Source organism: Salmo salar, chromosome ssa24 (genome assembly GCF_905237065.1).
Source record: "Salmo salar chromosome ssa24, Ssal_v3.1, whole genome shotgun sequence".
Classification (NCBI taxonomy): Eukaryota; Metazoa; Chordata; class Actinopteri; order Salmoniformes; family Salmonidae; genus Salmo; species Salmo salar.
The window spans coordinates 37,375,171-37,393,619 of NC_059465.1; the positions used below are offsets into that span (position 1 = coordinate 37,375,171).

The 18,449-nt window shown below is 44.2% G+C and overlaps 1 protein-coding gene across 3 annotated transcripts in view; it reads left to right on the forward strand.

Moving 5' to 3' along the window:
• Positions 1-18,449, forward strand: part of LOC106585836 (glutamate receptor ionotropic, delta-2) — a 628,475-nt gene that overhangs the window by 75,743 nt on the left and 534,283 nt on the right. For all 3 annotated transcript variants that reach the window (XR_001324086.2, XM_014172508.2, XM_014172509.2), the window contains exon 2: positions 2,811-2,966. Coding sequence is in view for 2 of the 3 variants with exons in the window: in XM_014172508.2 (XP_014027983.1) it covers positions 2,811-2,966 (156 nt within the window). In the remaining variant the exon portion in view is untranslated. The remainder of the gene's footprint in view (positions 1-2,810; positions 2,967-18,449) is intronic.

Below are 18,449 nucleotides of genomic sequence, written 5' to 3' on the forward strand. Positions count from 1 at the left end.
AAGTCAAAATGAGGCTCAGTAGTGTGTGTGGCCTCCACGTGCCTGTATGACCTCCCTACAACGCCTGGGCATGCTCCTGATGAGGTGGCGGATGGTCTCCTGAGGGATCTCCTCCCAGATCTGGACTAAAGCATCCGCCAACTCCTGGACAGTCTGTGGTGCAACGTGGCGTTGGTGGATGGAGCGAGACATGATGTCCCAGATGTGCTCAATTGGATTCAGGTCTGGGGAACAGGCGGGCCAGTCCATAGCATCAATGCCTTCCTCTTGCAGGAACTGCTGACACACTCCAGCCACATGAGGTCTAGGATTGTCTTGCATTAGGAAGAACCCAGGGCCAACCGCACCAGCATATGGTCTCACAAGGGGTCTGAGGATCTCATCTCGGTACCTAATGGCAGTCAGGCTACCTCTGGTGAGCACATGGATGGCTGTGCGGCCCCCCAAAGAAATGCCACCCCACACCATGACTGACCCACCGCCAAACCGGTCATGCTGGAGGATGTTGCAGGCAGCAGAACGTTCTCCACGGCGTCTCCAGACTGTCACGTCTGTCACATGTGCTCAGTGTGAACCTGCTTTCATCTGTGAAGAGCACAGGGCACCAGTGGTGAATTTGCCAATCTTGGTGTTCTCTGGCAAATGCCAAACGTCCTGCACGTTGTTGGGCTGTAAGCACAACCCCCACCTGTGGACGTTGGGCCCTCATACCACCCTCATGGAGTCTGTTTCTGACCGTTTGAGCAGACACATGCACATTTGTGGCCTGCTGGAGGTCATTTTGCAGGGCTCTGGCAGTGCTCCTCCTGCTCCTCCTTGCACAAAGGCGGAGGTAGCGGTCCTGCTGCTGGGTTGTTGCCCTCCTACGGCCTCCTCCACGTCTCCTGATGTACTGGCCTGTCTCCTGGTAGCGCCTCCATGCTCTGGACACTACGCTGACAGACACAGCAAACCTTCTTGCCACAGCTCGCATTGATGTGCCATCCTGGATGAGCTGCACTACCTGAGCCACTTGTGTGGGTTGTAGACTCCGTCTCATGCTACCACTAGAGTGAAAGCACCGCCAGCATTCAAAAGTGACCAAAACATCAGCCAGGAAGCATAGGAACTGAGAAGTGGTCTGTGGTTACCACCTGCAGAACCACTCCTTTATTGGGGGTGTCTTGCTAATTGCCTATAATTTCCACCTGTTGTCTATTCCATTTGCGCAACTGCATGTGAAATTTATTGTCAATCAGTGTTGCTTCCTAAGTGGACAGTATATATATATATATATATATATATATATATATATATAAAAGCTGCAGGTGGTAATCTGCTGGATTTATTCGGATTCCTGCACCATGTAGGTGGGTTGTTTCCTGTATTGTATACATCCATTGACTCTGGCATACCTTCCTTTTCCTCTCAACGTTAACAGTGAAGAGGCGACCCCGGGATACTGGCCTTCTAGGCAGAGTTGCAAAGAAAAAGCCATATCTCAGGCTGGCCAATAAAAAGAAAAGATTAAGATGAGCAAAAGAACACAGGACAGAGGAACTCTGTCTAGAAGGCCAGCATCCCGGGGTCGCCTCTTCACTGTTGACGTTGTGACTGGTGTTTTGCGGGTACTATTTAATGAAGCTGCCAGTTTAGGACTTGTGAGGCATCTGTTTCTCAAACTAGACACTCTAATGTACTTGTCCTCTTGCTCAGTTGTGCACCGAGGCCTCCCACTCCTCTTTCTATTCTGGTTAGAGCCAGTTTGCGCTGTTCTGTGAAGGGAGTAATACACAGCTTTGTACGAGATCTTCCGTTTCTTGGTAATTTCTCGCATGGAATAGCCTTCATTTCTCTGAACAAAAATAGACTGACGTGTTTCAGAAGAAAGTTATTTGTTTCTGGCCATTTTGAGCCTGTAATTGAACCCACAAATGCTGATGCTCCAGACTCAACTAGTCTAAAGAAGGCCAGTTTTATTGCTTCTTTAATCAGAAGAAACGTTTTCAGCTGTGCTAACATAATTGCAAAAGGATTTTCTAATAATCAATTAGCCTTTTAAAATGATCAACTTGGATTAGCTAACACAACGTTCCATTGTAACACAGGAGTGATGGTTGCTGATAATGGGCCTCTGTACGGCTATGTAGATATTCAGATATTTCCAGCTACAATAGTAATTTACAACAAAACAAGGACATTTCTAAGTGACTCCAAACTTTTGAATGGTAGTGTATATTGGTTCCATTGATTTCTATTGGTTCTTTTGATTTCTATTGGTTCTATTGGTTCTTTTGATTTCTATTGGTTCTATTGGTTCTTTTGATTTCTGTTGGTTCTTTTGATTTCTATTGGTTATTTTGGTTCTTTTGATTTCTATTGGTTCTTTTGATTTCTATTGGTTCTATTGGTTCTTTTGATTTCTATTGGTTCTATTGGTTCTTTTGATTTCTATTGGTTCTATTGGTTCTTTTGATTTCTATTGGTTCCATTGATTTCTATTGGTTCTTTTGATTTCTATTGGTTCTATTGGTTCTTTTGATTTCTATTGGTTCTATTGATTTCTATTGGTTCTATTGGTTCTATTGATTTCTATTGGTTCTATTGGTTCTATTGATTTCTATTGGTTCTATTGGTTCTATTGATTTCTATTGATTGTAGTTGCATATACAGTATGAGACCTAAGAGGCTCGCTTGATTCTTTCCTTAGTCACGATGATCACTTATCATTGTCGTTCCTCCCGCTTTCCTTCTTTCTCTCTCCTTCTCTCTTTGTACCCCCTGTCTCTCTCCTTCTCTCGCTCTCTCCTTCTCCCCCTCTCTCTCCATAGGGGCCATCTTTGATGAGTCTGCCAGGAAGGATGACGAGGTGTTCCGCATGGCCGTGGCGGACCTCAACCTCAACAACGAGATCCTGGAGACTGAGAAGATCACCATCTCTGTGGAGTTTGTGGATGGGAACAACCCTTTCCAGGCAGTCCAGGAAGGTAAGGACTTAACCTGCCCTCACCCTCACTCTCACCTCACCCTCACCCCTGAGGTGCCTTATTGCTATTATAAACTGGTTACCAATGTTATTAGAGCAGTAAAAATATTTTTGGGGCCATACCACGGCTGTCAGCCAATCAGCATTGAGGGCTCGAACCACCCAGTTTATAATAGGTTTTAAAGGTGTCCCCCAGAAAACAAAGATATGATTTCGCATTGGAAATATTTTGTAATGTTCGTTGAAGATTTAAGCACCTGAAAAGGGAGTCTATTGAATTCCACTGTACTTTACCGGTTATATGGTCAATCACCGTTGATATGCACTGTAGTATTCTGAATACTATCAGCTTTAATTAAAAGGGTCACCATTTTGGCTGATATCCTTCCAATATTTCTCAAAATATGTTTTAATACTATTATTACCCAAAACGCTATTAAGCTGGTATCATCGATGGCATTTGTATTCGGCGATATCTGCTAAAACATGCAGAGGTGTGGAGATACCTGCTAAAACATGCAGAGGTGTGGAGATACCTACTAAAACATGCAGAGGTGTGGCGATACCTACTAAAACATGCAGAGGTGTGGAGATACCTGCTAAAACATGCAGAGATGTGGAGATACCTACTAAAACATGCAGAGGTGTGGAGATACCTGCTAAAACATGCAGAGATGTGGAGATACCTGCAAAAACATGCAGAGGTGTGGAGATACCTGCTAAAACATGCAGAGGCATGTGGCACAAAATATAAATTAACGCCTCTCTAGAATGATATCATGATTTCATTGACCGATAATTTCTCCATTAGTTCATTACCCAATAGTTTATTTACCCAATATATTACTGGGAGCTTATAGCGTGTATAAATTATGACTCTCATTATTCCTACTCCATAGCCTAGAGTTTACTCGCTGTTAGTCTCCACTTCTACTAGCCAGCTCTTGCTTTTTACTAAACAAATAATATTACACACATAAAAACCTGTGTTCTACTGAACTGACCTCAGCTAAAAGAGACATATTTCCCAGAGTTTAAAATAGATCCCTTCCTTTACAACTGACATAAAACCACTGACGTAACAAGCTCCTAGCATCGTGTGATGTTGTCGTCGGTAATAACTCAACTCTTTTAGATCCCTAGCCTGGGAAATATGAACTCAAGGTGAAGTCTAGCTGGAACATGTTTACCTAATGGACACTAGTTATTTGTGGAGGGTGCCAGGTGTGCAGTGTATTGCCATCTAAGAGCCTAGTAGTTACTACTGCTGCTTTGGTTCAAGCCTCTCTGGGGCATCTGTACCTAAGATGCTCTATCGTCTTTGAAGTAGTGATATTACTGAATACATGACGTGTTCTGGCTCAGACTGGATGGTGATATTACTGAATACATGACATGTGTTCTGGCTCAGACTGGATGGTGATATTACTGAATACATGACATGTGTTCTGGTGTCAGACTGGATGGTGATATTACTGAATACATGACATGTGTTCTGGCTCAGACTGGATGGTGATATTACTGAATACATGACATATTCTGGCTCAGACTGGATGGTGATATTACTGAATACATGACATGTGTTCTGGTGTCAGACTGGATGGTGATATTACTGAATACATGACATGTGTTCTGGGGTCAGACTGGATGGTGATATTACTGAATACATGACATGTGTTCTGGGGTCAGACTGGATGGTGATATTACTGAATACATGACGTGTTCTGGCTCAGACTGGATGGTGATATTACTGAATACATGACATGTGTTCTGGGGTCAGACTGGATGGTGATATTACTGAATACATGACGTGTTCTGGCTCAGACTGGATGGTGATATTACTGAATACATGACATGTGTTCTGGTGTCAGACTGGATGGTGATATTACTGAATACATGACGTGTTCTGGCTCAGACTGGATGGTGATATTACTGAATACATGACGTGTTCTGGCTCAGACTGGATGGTGATATTACTGAATACATGACATGTGTTCTGGGGTCAGACTGGATGGTGATATTACTGAATACATGACATGTGTTCTGGGGACAGACTGGATGGTGATATTACTGAATACATGACATGTGTTCTGGCTCAGACTGGATGGTGATATTACTGAATACATGATGTGTTCTGGCTCAGACTGGATGGTGATATTACTGAATACATGACATGTGTTCTGGGGACAGACTGGATGGTGATATTTCTGAATACATGACATGTGTTCTGGGGTCAGACTGGATGGTGATATTACTGAATACATGACGTGTTCTGGCTCAGACTGGATGGTGATATTACTGAATACATGACGTGTTCTGGCTCAGACTGGATGGTGATATTACTGAATACATGATGTGTTCTGGCTCAGACTGGATGGTGATATTACTGAATACATGACATGTGTTCTGGCTCAGACTGGATGGTGATATTACTGAATACATGACGTGTTCTGGCTCAGACTGGATGGTGATATTACTGAATACATGACGTGTTCTGGGGTCAGACTGGATGGTGATATTACTGAATACATGACGTGTTCTGGGGTCAGACTGGATGGTGATATTACTGAATACATGACGTGTTCTGGCTCAGACTGGATGGTGATATTACTGAATACATGACATGTGTTCTGGGGTCAGACTGGATGGTGATATTACTGAATACATGACATGTGTTCTGGCTCAGACTGGATGGTGATATTACTGAATACATGACATGTGTTCTGGGGTCAGACTGGATGGTGATATTTCTGAATACATGACATGTGTTCTGGGGACAGACTGGATGGTGATATTACTGAATACATGACATGTGTTCTGGGGTCAGACTGGATGGTGATATTACTGAATACATGACATGTGTTCTGGGCTCAGACTGGATGGTGATATTACTGAATACATGACATGTGTTCTGGGGTCAGACTGGATGGTGATATTACTGAATACATGACGTGTTCTGGCTCAGACTGGATGGTGATATTACTGAATACATGACATGTGTTCTGGCTCAGACTGGATGGTGATATTACTGAATACATGACATGTGTTCTGGCTCAGACTGGATGGTGATATTACTGAATACATGACATATTCTGGCTCAGACTGGATGGTGATATTACTGAATACATGACATGTGTTCTGGCTCAGACTGGATGGTGATATTACTGAATACATGACATGTGTTCTGGCTCAGACTGGATGGTGATATTACTGAATACATGACATGTGTTCTGGGGTCAGACTGGATGGTGATATTACTGAATACATGACATGTGTTCTGGGGTCAGACTGGATGGTGATATTTCTGAATACATGACATGTGTTCTGGGGTCAGACTGGATGGTGATATTACTGAATACATGACATGTGTTCTGGGGTCAGACTGGATGGTGATATTACTGAATACATGACATGTGTTCTGGGCTCAGACTGGATGGTGATATTACTGAATACATGACATGTGTTCTGGCTCAGACTGGATGGTGATATTACTGAATACATGACATGTGTTCTGGCTCAGACTGGATGGTGATATTACTGAATACATGAGATATGTTCTGGGGTCAGACTGGATGGTGATATTTCTGAATACATGACATGTGTTCTGGGGTCAGACTGGATGGTGATATTTCTGAATACATTACATGTGTTCTGGGGTCAGCTCCTTATCATAAACTACTGGAAGGATCTTCTATGTCTTCCATTGTATCAAAACTTCTGTTATTCTGTTGCTCTTCGTACAACATTAACAAAGCACAATTTGCTTTTGCTAATTAAAAAAAGGCTTCATAAAACACCTTTCTTGTTGTCGCGTGATATGTTATTATGTGGATTGATATATTACTAGAAGGCACCTCTTCGTGCAGATGCACTGATGTGAAAATAACTTATTACAGGGCTGCTTTTAATTTAGAATTCAGAGCTGACAAGGTAAACATCTGTTCTGCACCTGAACAAGGCAGTTAACCCACTGTTCCTAGGCTGTCATTGAAAATAAGAATTTGTTTTTAACTGACTTGCATGGTTAAATAAACTCAATACATTTTCCAGAGTTTATCAGAAGACATGAACAGAATGCGTCAGTAATTTGTATTTCCTGCAACTTTCTGTCTGCTGTGTGTGTGTGTGTGTGTGTGTGTGTGGTACGCTTCTAGCACTGTAGCCTTTAGGGAAGATGCTATTGAAAACAGTGGACTGGTAGATGGAAAGGCTTTCCCAAAAACCTTCTTCATTAAATGTTAACTACAAAGTAGCTTATGCCTACCTGGCAGAATGATATCATGATTAATCTAGTGGGTATTTGTTTTGCAAACTCTACCATCACGTGTGCTATAAAAACACCGTAAACAACAGCCTCTTGCTTGGTGTGCACTTTAATTAAAGGGTAACTACACCAAAAATCCATATTTCTCAGATTTTTCCAAGACCTCAAAAGTGGTCTCCTCATGTGGTTTAAGCATTGTTGTAGACTTTTTTTGTTTTGTTGTTTTTCTCAACCAAAAAAAAGTTGAGTGAAAACCTGAAAGAATATGAAACTTGGAAAAACAAAACAGAGAAAAATGGAAATGATTTTATAGCATCCTGTATGGTTGTGGTGTGTGTATGGTGTGTGTGTGTCTGTGTGGTGTATGTGTTGTGTGTGTTTGAGTGTATTTGTGTTTGTTTGAGTGTATTTGTGTGTGTCTGTGTTCATGTGTGTGTGTACATTGTGTGTGTGTGTTTTATGCATGTGTGTGTTTGTGTGTGTGTATAATGGAAGTAGCTAGGTGTCTGCAAACTCAACAGGCATGTTAGCCTGACAACAGGCCCCTGAACCCCCATCCCATGATTGCCATGCTTTAACATGTACAGCATGATCGCACTTTGTTTTGTCTATAAGGAGACTCCCACAGGCTCCAACCATTACTGTACACATTAAGGCCAAGAACCACCCATTACTGTCCACACTGCAATAAAAGATGGCGCCATACCATACTGGATGGCCACCATTTTGCAAGCTCCAACCCAACTTTGTTATTTTGTGTTTCTTTTGTATTTAAAAAAATAATAATCTCAATGTAGCCGCTATAATTTCTTACAACCAGCAAGAACTTTTGAACATCAGATCGACAGTTACTTACCTCAATTCCAGCTTCAACTTCGACTTCGACTCATCTGCCCTGGACGTCAGGAAACGCTGACGTTACAGAAGCAAGCGAGAAGGGATCCTGGTTAGTTTAAGGCGAAGGGAGAACCAGCCACCTCTTCCCTCCATTCTACTGGCCATTGGACATTCACTTGATAATACGAAGGATGACCTCCAATCGTGGATTTGCTACCAATGGGACTTTCTGAAACATCTCGGACAAGATACCCCGCATGACTATCCAACTTGATGGATTCTCCATTCACTGTGCCGACAGGACAGTGGAGCCGGGAATTCGAGGGGGAGAGGGGTTTGCCTCTTCATCAACAACAACTGGTATGCTGACTTGAGCACTGTGGAACTGTTGGCCCATTGTTCACCCGTCTTGGAATACCTGATGGTCAAACGCCGACCCTTTTACCTCCTGAGGGAGTTTTCAGCTGTTATCGTGACTATTTTATACATTGCACCTCAGACAAGAAAAATAACAAGCTGGCACTTAACAAACTGTACAAGGCTATAACCATACAGGAAAACTTACATCCAGGGGCTGCTTTTCTAGTTGCCAGTGATTTTAATTCTGTGTCATTATGACACGTGATGCCCAACTTCCATCAACACGTCTCCCTCGCCACTAGGGGCGATAAAGTACAAGATCACTGTTATTCTACCCACAAGCAAGCATACAAGACCCTCCCTCGTTCTGCTTCCTGTTTACGAGCAGAAGCTCAAAGAGGAATTACCTGTGACTCACTTGAGATATGGTCTCTAGATTCAGAGATTATGCTACAGGACTGCGTTGCTAGCGCTGATTAGAATATGTTTCGGTACTTAGCCAATAACATCGACTAGCTAACCACCTCCTTCACCGGCTTCATTAAAAAATGTATCAGCACGTTGTCCGCACAGATAGGGTTTGCTGCTTCACCAATCAAAAGCCTTGGATTAATACAGAGGTTGCCGCTAAACTAAAGGATAGGGCTACCGCACACAGGGCTACCGCACACAGGGCTACCGCACACAGGGCTACCACACACAGGGCTACCACACACAGGGCTACCACAGACAACCCTGAGGCTACGGCTGAGGACAGGAACAAGTACAAGAAGAACCATTATGACCTCTGCAGACTCATCAAACGAGAAAAGGGACAATATAGGAATAAGGTGGAATCATACTACATAGGCTCCGACGCCCACCGCATGTGGCAGGGGCTACAGTCTATTAAAGATTACAAAGGAAGACCCAGCCGTGATCTGCCCAACGATGCTGCTCTACCAGACAAACTCAATGTATTTTATGCACACTTTGACAATAACAACATTGTGCCGGGTGTGAAGGCCTTCCTTTCACACCGCCTGATATAGAGTTCCTGGATGGCAGGGTCACTGACCCAGAAGATTGGGTGATCTCACTCTCCAAGGCCGACGTGTGTAAAGTCTTTAATCAGGGTCAATACCCGCAAGGCTGCAGGGCCCGATGGTATTCCAGGGAGCGTTCTCATAGCATTCGCTGAAAAGCTCGCAGTTATATTCACTGTTATTTTTAACCTCTCCTTGTTCCAGTTTGTATTCCCCACATGTTTTAAGATGACCACCATCATTCCTGTTCCCAAGAACTCTAAGGTTTCATGACTCTATGACTACCGTCCTGTAGCACCCACAATAATATTTTATTATGATTTTTGTTGGGGTGTAATTTTTACCCCCCTTTTCTCCCCAATTTTGTGATTATGATCTTGTCTCATCGCTACAACTAACCAACGGGCTCGGGAGAGGCGAAGGACGAGTCATGCGTCCTCTGAAACATGACCCGCCAAACCGTGCTTCTTAACACCTGCCCACTTAACCTGAAAGCCAGCTGCACCAATGTGTCAGAGGAAAGACCATTCAACTGATGACCGAGGTCAGCCTGCAGGCGCCCTTATCACCACAAGGAGTCGCTATAGCACGATGAGTCAAGTAAAGCCCCCCGGCCAAACCCTCCCCTAACCCAGACACTGGGCCAATTGTGCACTGCCCTATGGGACTTCCGGTCACAGCCGATAATGACACAGCTTGGGATCGAACCCCAGACTATAGTGATGCCACAATACTGCGATGCAGTACCTTAGACCTCTGCGCCAATTGGGAGACCAAGAACTCACATATGTAATTATGAAGTGCTTTGAGAGGCTGGTTATGGCAGACATCAACTCCATCATCCCAGACACCCTAGACCCACTCCAATTTGCATACCGCCACAACAGATCCATAGATGACGCATCTCAATGGCACTCCACACTGCTCTCACCCACCTAGATAAAAGGAACCTACGCTATATATACAAAAGTATGTGGACACACGTTCAAATTAGTGGATTCGGCTATTTCAGCCACATCCGTTGCTGACAGGTGTTTAATATCGAGCACACAGCCATGCAATCGCCATAAAAGAACATTGGCAGTAGAATGGCCTTACTGAAGAGCTCAGTGACTTTCAACGTGGCACCGTCATAGGGTGCCACCTTTTCAACAAGTCAGTTTGTCAAACACCCACTCACATACAATCATCATATATACGCTGCTGCTACTCTGTTTATCATATATCTTGAAGCCTAGTCACCTTACCACTATACATATCTACCTCTACCTCCTCCAGTATCCTGCACATTGTAAATATGGTATAGTATATCCTTATCTACTGTATAGTGTTCTTCTCATTTCTTTGTTTTATATCTTGTGTGTATTTGTTCTACCTTGTTATTTTTTATATTACATTGTTATTGATTACTACATTGTTTTTTAGTTTTTTTTATTTCACCTTTATTTAACCAGGTAGGCCAGTTGAGAACAAGCTCTCATTTACAACTGCGACCTGGTCAAGATAAAGCAAAGCAGTGAGACACAAACAACAACAGAGAGTTACACATGGAATATACAAACGCACAGTCAATAACACAATAGGAAAGTCTATATACAGTGTATGCAAATTAAGTAAGATTAGGGAGGTAAGGCAATTAATAGGCCATAGTGGCGAAATAATTACAATTTAGCAATTAAACACTGGAGTGATAGATGTGCAGAAGAGGAATGTGCAAGTAGAGATACTGGGGTGCAAAGGAGCAAAAAAAAATAATAACAATATGGGAATGAGGTAGTTGGGTGGGCTATTTACAGATGGGCTATGTACAGGTGCAGTGGTCTGTAAGCTGCTCTGACAGCTGATGTTTAAAGTTAGTGAGGGAGATATGAGTCTCCAGCTTCAGTGATTTTTTCAGTTCGTTCCAGTCATTGGCAGCAGAGAACTGGAAGGGAAGGCGGCCAAATGAGGAATGGCTTTGGGGGTGACCAGTGAAATATACCTGCTGGAGTGCGTGCTACGGGTGGGTGCTGCTATGGTGACCAGTGAGCTGAGATAAGGCGGGGCTTTACCTAGCAAAGACTTATAGATGACCTGGAGCCAGTGGGTTTGGCTACGAATATGAAACAAGGGCCAGCCAACGAGAGAGTACAGGTCGCGGTGGTGGGTAGTATATGGGGCTTTGGTGACAAAACAGATGGAACTATAATAGACTGCATCCAATTTGCTGAGTAGAGTGTTGGAGGCTATTTTGTAAATGACATCGCCGAAGTCAAGGATCGGTAGGATAGTCAGTTTTACGAGGGTATGTTTGGCAGCATGAGTAAAGGATGCTTTGTTGCGAAATAGGAAGCCGATTCTAGCCGATTTTAATTTTGGATTGGAGATGCTTAATGTGAGTCTGGAAGGAGAGTTTACAGTCTAATCAGACACCTAGGTATTTGTAGTTGTCCACATATTCTAAGTCAGAACTGTGCAGAGTAGTGATGCTAGATGGGCAGGTGCAGGCAGAGATCGGTTGAAGAGCATGCATTTAGTTTTACTTGCATTTAAGAGCAGTTGGAGGCCACGGAAGGAGTGTTGTATGGCATTGAAGCTCGTCTGGAGGTTTGTTAACACGGTGTCCAAAGAAGGGCCAGAAGTATACAGAATGGTGTCGTCTGCGTAGAGGTGGATCAGAGAATCACCAGCAGCAAGCGCGACATCATTGACGTATGGGGTTAGAGCTGGCAAGAAAGGCATTCCACTGTAGAAAACACATAGAACATTAAGACCAGGCACCACACATCACTGTCCACATTAAGACCAGGCACCACACATCACTGTCCACATTAAGACCAGGCACCACACATCACTGTCCACATTAAGACCAGGCACCACACATCACTGTCCACATTAAGACCAGGCACCACACATCACTGTCCACATTAAGACCAGGCACCACACATCACTGTCCACATTAAGACCAGGCACCACACATCACTGTCCACATTAAGACCAGGCACCACACATCACTGTCCACATTAAGACCAGGCACCACACATCACTGTCCACATTAAGACCAGGCACCACACATCACTGTCCACATTAAGACCAGGCACCACACATCACTGTCCACATTAAGACCAGGCACCACACATCACTGTCCACATTAAGACCAGGCACCACACATCACTGTCCACATTAAGACCAGGCACCACACATCACTGTCCACATTAAGACCAGGCACCACACATCACTGTCCACATTAAGACCAGGCACCACACATCACTGTCCACATTAAGGACACACATGCAACGAGGAATGAGGGATGAATGGGTCTTTAGTCCAAATATTTATTCATATCTAGATTGCAGGGATGATTTGCCAGGATCGTTCATAGGGATTGGTGGGCGAGAGGATATCAAGGCGATGTTCTCAACATCAACATCAGTCCTCGTTAAACCATCACCAATGTGACTACTCCCATCAAAATCTGTGCTGCTGAAGCCTGAGCCAGCCAGATGCTCGTGGAGATGGATTCTTGCTCACCCGTCTGCATGTAGTTCCACTTCAGCCTGGAGGGGTTCTCTGGGATATTGTGCATCTGGTGCTCAAATTCTATGGAGAGCAGGATATGTGCTACAGTAACTGTTCTCACAACCTGTTCTCATCGCTTTGCAGGCAAAACATTGTTAAATGCGAATGTTATGCTGCCGTCACTTACGTTTAGACACAACACTCTATCTCATCATCTTGCCGTAACCAGATGAATTAGTGAACAGGTACATGTACTGCATTCGCGGATCATATTGATTAAAGCAGTAAGTGGGACTGTAATTGGATAACAGCACGTGTGGGTGGGTGGGGTGGGTGGGTGGGGGGGATCCGCTCACAGAGGGTGACTGTGAGTTCTTGTCTTGCCGTCTTCCCTCTCAGATGTAGTGATATGTAGTCATTCCTACTCCGTGTTTCCACAGTGACACACCAAGTTGACACGGACCTGTGTCTTGGCAAGGCAACTTTGCACAGTCTTCTTGGGAGTGACTTTTGAGGGAAAGAAGGGTGTCAATGTCTGACTGACAGTTAAAATAATGTACTTTAATGGCATGCTGCTCTGTAGCAAAGTTGCGCCACAGCACTGTTTCTTGAAAGTACCACGAATATCGAAATTACTGCGATGCAAAGGTGAAAATGAGGTGAGACATATAAATTAAAGAAAGTGAGATGATTATCTTTAGGTTTGAGTTTATTGTTGTTGCTATAGTAGCGAACAGCCAGGATGGACGGGATTGTGATTGGATAACAATAGGACAGGAAGCAGCATTGTTCTCTACAGATCTCTGCAGTCTCGCTCTCTAGCCTCTCTGTGGGGTTCCTTACCACATTCTTAGAAAACAAACTGAGATTTGTACCATAGCAGGCATATTTAAAACCATGAATATTTTACTGCTAAATGATGCCTCTCTGAGTTATAAAAGATGCAGAGTTCGACGTGGGTTATGATTGTGTTTTTGTTTGTTTTTGTGGCTGGGAGGAAATAAATCACAGGATGGAAATTTGATCTGGAACATGTCATTGATTGACTTCCAGGTTAAGACAACAGACGTCTGCTCTAAACAGCCCATTTGTATAATTGATGAGGGATTTGGGGTATACCCAACAGGGTTATGCTATCTGATGAGGTGAGGCAACATCGGGATTCACACACATTTTATTTAGTAATTGTATTTTTATGTGACACCCTCAAAGGAATCTACAGTAGAGTTTCGGCTTACTAAGCAATGTAATGCAAAATACCATTTCCCCCATTCCTCCATCCCCCATCCTCACCCTCCCTGGCTGTTCTTCGATCAGCCCACATTGCCTCCAGCCTAAAGCCCTCCAGCTAAACGCCAGCATTCAGCCTGGATTGCCACAGTCCAATTATCCGGACTCTAATCAATGGGGGGCGTTTCCAGCGGTGAGGCTGACATTTGTAATAAAGCAGTGATATGATGGCATTCTGCAGCTGACAGCTGGGTGAAACCCTTCTGCTGGGGTCCGATGACTCCTCAGAGGAACTTGGCCCCCAGAATGGTGCGTCTGGCAACCCCTCAACGTGCAACTGGCACCGGACAGGTTTTCCCAGAAATGATGGACAAAAGCTCCTTTAGTTATGAATGTCTGTGAGACAGCAGGTCGTGATAGGCTGCAACTCTATTGAGCGCTGTGGTTTCCTGCTCGCGCCGTGAGTGTCACGGCTCCTACCGTGCAGAGCTTACCCATTATACCACAAAGACATTGTAAGTTCCCGGCAAAGCAGAGCCCGATTATGATGACATAATCATACGAACAATCAGAATCATCAATGTTGAGATATAACAGCATATACATTCAAATGAAAAACAGTAGGCGGATGTTGTTTGTTCACCTATTATCCCTCCATGTCCAGGATTGATGTGCCTTGCCAGCCACGTTAATGATTCAAGCTACACAGGCTGCTGTTGTGACACTGTGATCCTCTGCCAAGCAGCAGATGGAACACTGACCACTGCAACATCCCACCTCTCATTCATTAAAGAATTGAACTGCAAACAATCCACCCATCTGGCTCTTTTGTTGGGAGAGGCTTAACAAAATGGTCAATAAATTAATAAGCTGCAGGGAAACCATGTAATCGTGGCGAGCTAAAAAGAAGTTACCACTTTAATACGTGTGTTTTATAGTATAGTCAAATATGATGCAAGGACTGGCCAAAGAAGCTCCCCTGGTTTAATGTTTTGGTCGACATCGGAGTCCATTAAAATCTCCCCTAACAAGTACATTAGAATCTTCTCTAACAGGCCCATTAGAATCTCCCCTAACAGGTCCATTAGAATCTCCTGTAACAAGTCCATTAGAATCTCCCATGGCAGGTCCATTAGAATCTCGCCTAACAGGTCCATTAGAATCTCCCATAACAGGTCCATTAGAATCTCCCCTAACAAGTCCATTAGAATCTCCCCTAACAGGCCCATTAGAATCTCCCCTAACAGGCCCATTAGAATCTCCTATAACAAGTCCATTTGAATCTCCCGTAGCAGGTCCATTAGAATCTCCCCTAACAAGTCCATTAGAATTTCCCCTAACAGGTCCATTAGAATTTCCCATAGCAGGTCCATTAGAATCTCCCGTAACAGGTCCATTAGAATCTCCCATAACAAGTCCATTAGAATCTCCCCTAACAAGTCCATTAGAATCTCCCGTAACAGGTCCATTAGAATCTCCCCTAACAAGTCCATTAGAATCTCCCCTAACAGGTCCATTAGAATCTCCCGTAACAGGCCCATTAGAATCTCCCGTAACAGGTCCATTAGAATCTCCTGTAACAGGCCCATTAGAATCTCCCCTAACAGGCCCATTAGAATCTCCTATAACAAGTCCATTTGAATCTCCCGTAGCAGGTCCATTAGAATCTCCCCTAACAGGTCCATTAGAATTTCCCATAGCAGGTCCATTAGAATCTCCCGTAACAGGTCCATTAGAATCTCCCCTAACAGGTCCATTAGAATCTCCCGTAACAGGCCCATTAGAATCTCCCCTAACAAGCCCATTAGAATCTCCTATAACAAGTCCATTTGAATCTCCCGTAGCAGGTCCATTAGAATCTCCCGTAACAGGTCCATTAGAATTCCCCCTAACAAGTCCATTAGAACCTCCCCTAACAAGCCCATTAAAATCTCCTATAACAAGTCCATTCGAATCTCCCTTAGCATGTCCATTAGAATCTCTCCTAACAAGTCCATTAGAATCTCCCCTAACAGGTCTGTATACAGCTCCGTAACCATTCAGGATGCCAAAATGAAAATACTTTAGAAGACAGCATTTTCTAAAATCGATTTAAATCCTGAACATCAATAAATAATTTGATCATCAAACTATTTATATGTTTCTCACTTCCCTGTCTTCCTGTGTGTGTGTGTGTGTGTGTGTGTGTGTGTGTGTGTGTGTGTGTGTGTGTGTGTGTGTGTGTGTGTGTGTGTGTGTGTGTGTGTGTGTGTGAGAGTGTGTGCAGGTCTGTCTGTGTGTGTGTATGTGTGTGTGCAGGTCTGTCTGTGTGTGTGTATGTGTGTGCAGATCTATCTCTCTGTGTGTGTGTGTGTGTGTGTGTGTGTGTGTGTGTGTGTGTGTGTGTGTGTGTGTGTGTGTGTGTGTGTGTGTGTGTGTGTGTGTGTGTGTGTGTGTGTGTGTGTGTGTGTGAGTGTGCAGTCCTCTCTACTTCCCTTGTGGTAATTGTCCCAAGCGCAGACACAGCTTTCAGTCCTCTGAAAGGAAAAGGTCCAATCGCCTGGAGGGCTAGAGCTTGGCCTCTTGTTCTGTGGAATGTGCCTTCCCACAATGCACAGCCAGAGGAGAAATAATGACTTTCATTTATTTCACAGATTTCCTCTTTAACCTCAATCTTGGTCTTTCAGAATCACCCCAATGCATCCTGTCACCATAATGACACTATTCTGTCCTGATCTTCCTGAGCCGCTGTGATCGGTAGAATAAGCTGCTCCCTACCAGCCAGCCAGCCCTTTTCTTCAGAGGGGGAACCTGATTGTGCTAAGCAGCGCTGGGCCCCCACCTCCTCTGCACAGATGCAGAATAAAAATCAGCCTACTGCTACTACTCTCATATTGATTTTAATCATTTTCAGGATTGTAATGATTTCAGGCCCTACTCTTTATGAAAAGCGCCCTCACTGATGCTCCCACAGAGAGATTGGTTTGCCTCAATGGTAGCGCCTGGTTGGGATCACTTCATCTCTCCAGACAGTGAGTTTGTTAGGAGCTCAGCTGGCCCACACATACAGGCATTACTGGAGGTATGAAAACCCCTCTTCCCCAGGGCACCTGGCTGGGGAGGATGCTACCTCCAAGCCCTATGTTGGCTGTCTTGCTGGCCCAGAGCCCTATCACTCCTCTGGGCATCGTTCCTTCACAGTGAGCCTCCCCCCCCCCAGGATCCTAAATATTGAGGCCAGGCTAATGATTCCTCAATTGATCAATCCAGTCTGCACCGACCGCAGAAGTCAGGAGTGAGAAGTTCGACAACGATCCACGCCAAACATTCTTCTTCTTTCTATTGATCATCCTGTAGAAAATATTCCAGAAGAGGTAGTGTAGTATTGGATTTTCATGGCCAGAGCACCCCTTGTTCACCCCACACCCAGTTACCAATAGGTTGGAGAGGCTGGGCTCTATTCACTCGTGCCCACTGTAGAAGTGATTGGAAGGCCTCTTTGGTTTTATGAATGTTGATTTACAGTTGATATTTGCTTCTGTCAGTGTGTCTATGGCAAATGCCCACAAGTCTCCCCACTTCCTTCCCTCGTTTTCTGTCCTCCATGCTCCCCCTTTTCCAGATCTCTCATCCCCTTTGTGCTATCTAACTGCCGATCATCTATCACCAAGGCAGCAATTAGAACCCCCAGGTGTTGACGTCTGCAACGGCCTGTCAGTCAGCGGCATGAGTTACCGCGGTGATCTCACTGACACGGCAACTGTAAATGACACCTGAAAACAGTAGATGATGAAAAGAAGAATCTCTGTAAGTTAGCTCTCGTTATACGACATCCAACGCTCATCTCTCCTCTGTTCCTCTGGGCCTTGGGAGGGTCAGCGGGTGAACGGGAGAGAGGTGTGATGCGCTTTAATGAAAAACTTCAAGTACCAAGTAGTAGCAGTTAACCTCGCTCGCCCTTCATATGGTATGAGGCTTTCTGAGCATGGAATACGTCTGACGAATAGGGTTACATCATGATATTTGTACAGCTAACACACTGTAATAGAGATGGCCTTCAAAAGTTAGAATATCTCAGAGAAGAGAATTTCTGCCAGCACGCGTGTTTTTACACACTGCTCTCACACAAAGGACAACAGGACAGGACATTTCACTTTCTCAGTTTCTTCCGACTAAAAAACCCTCTCCTCCCTCCATCAATGTATATATTTGGTAGAACAAAAGAGCCCCTTGTTTTCGTATAACACCATTAGGCCCTTGCCATCGGTCCGCTGAAGCGGCAACACTCCTG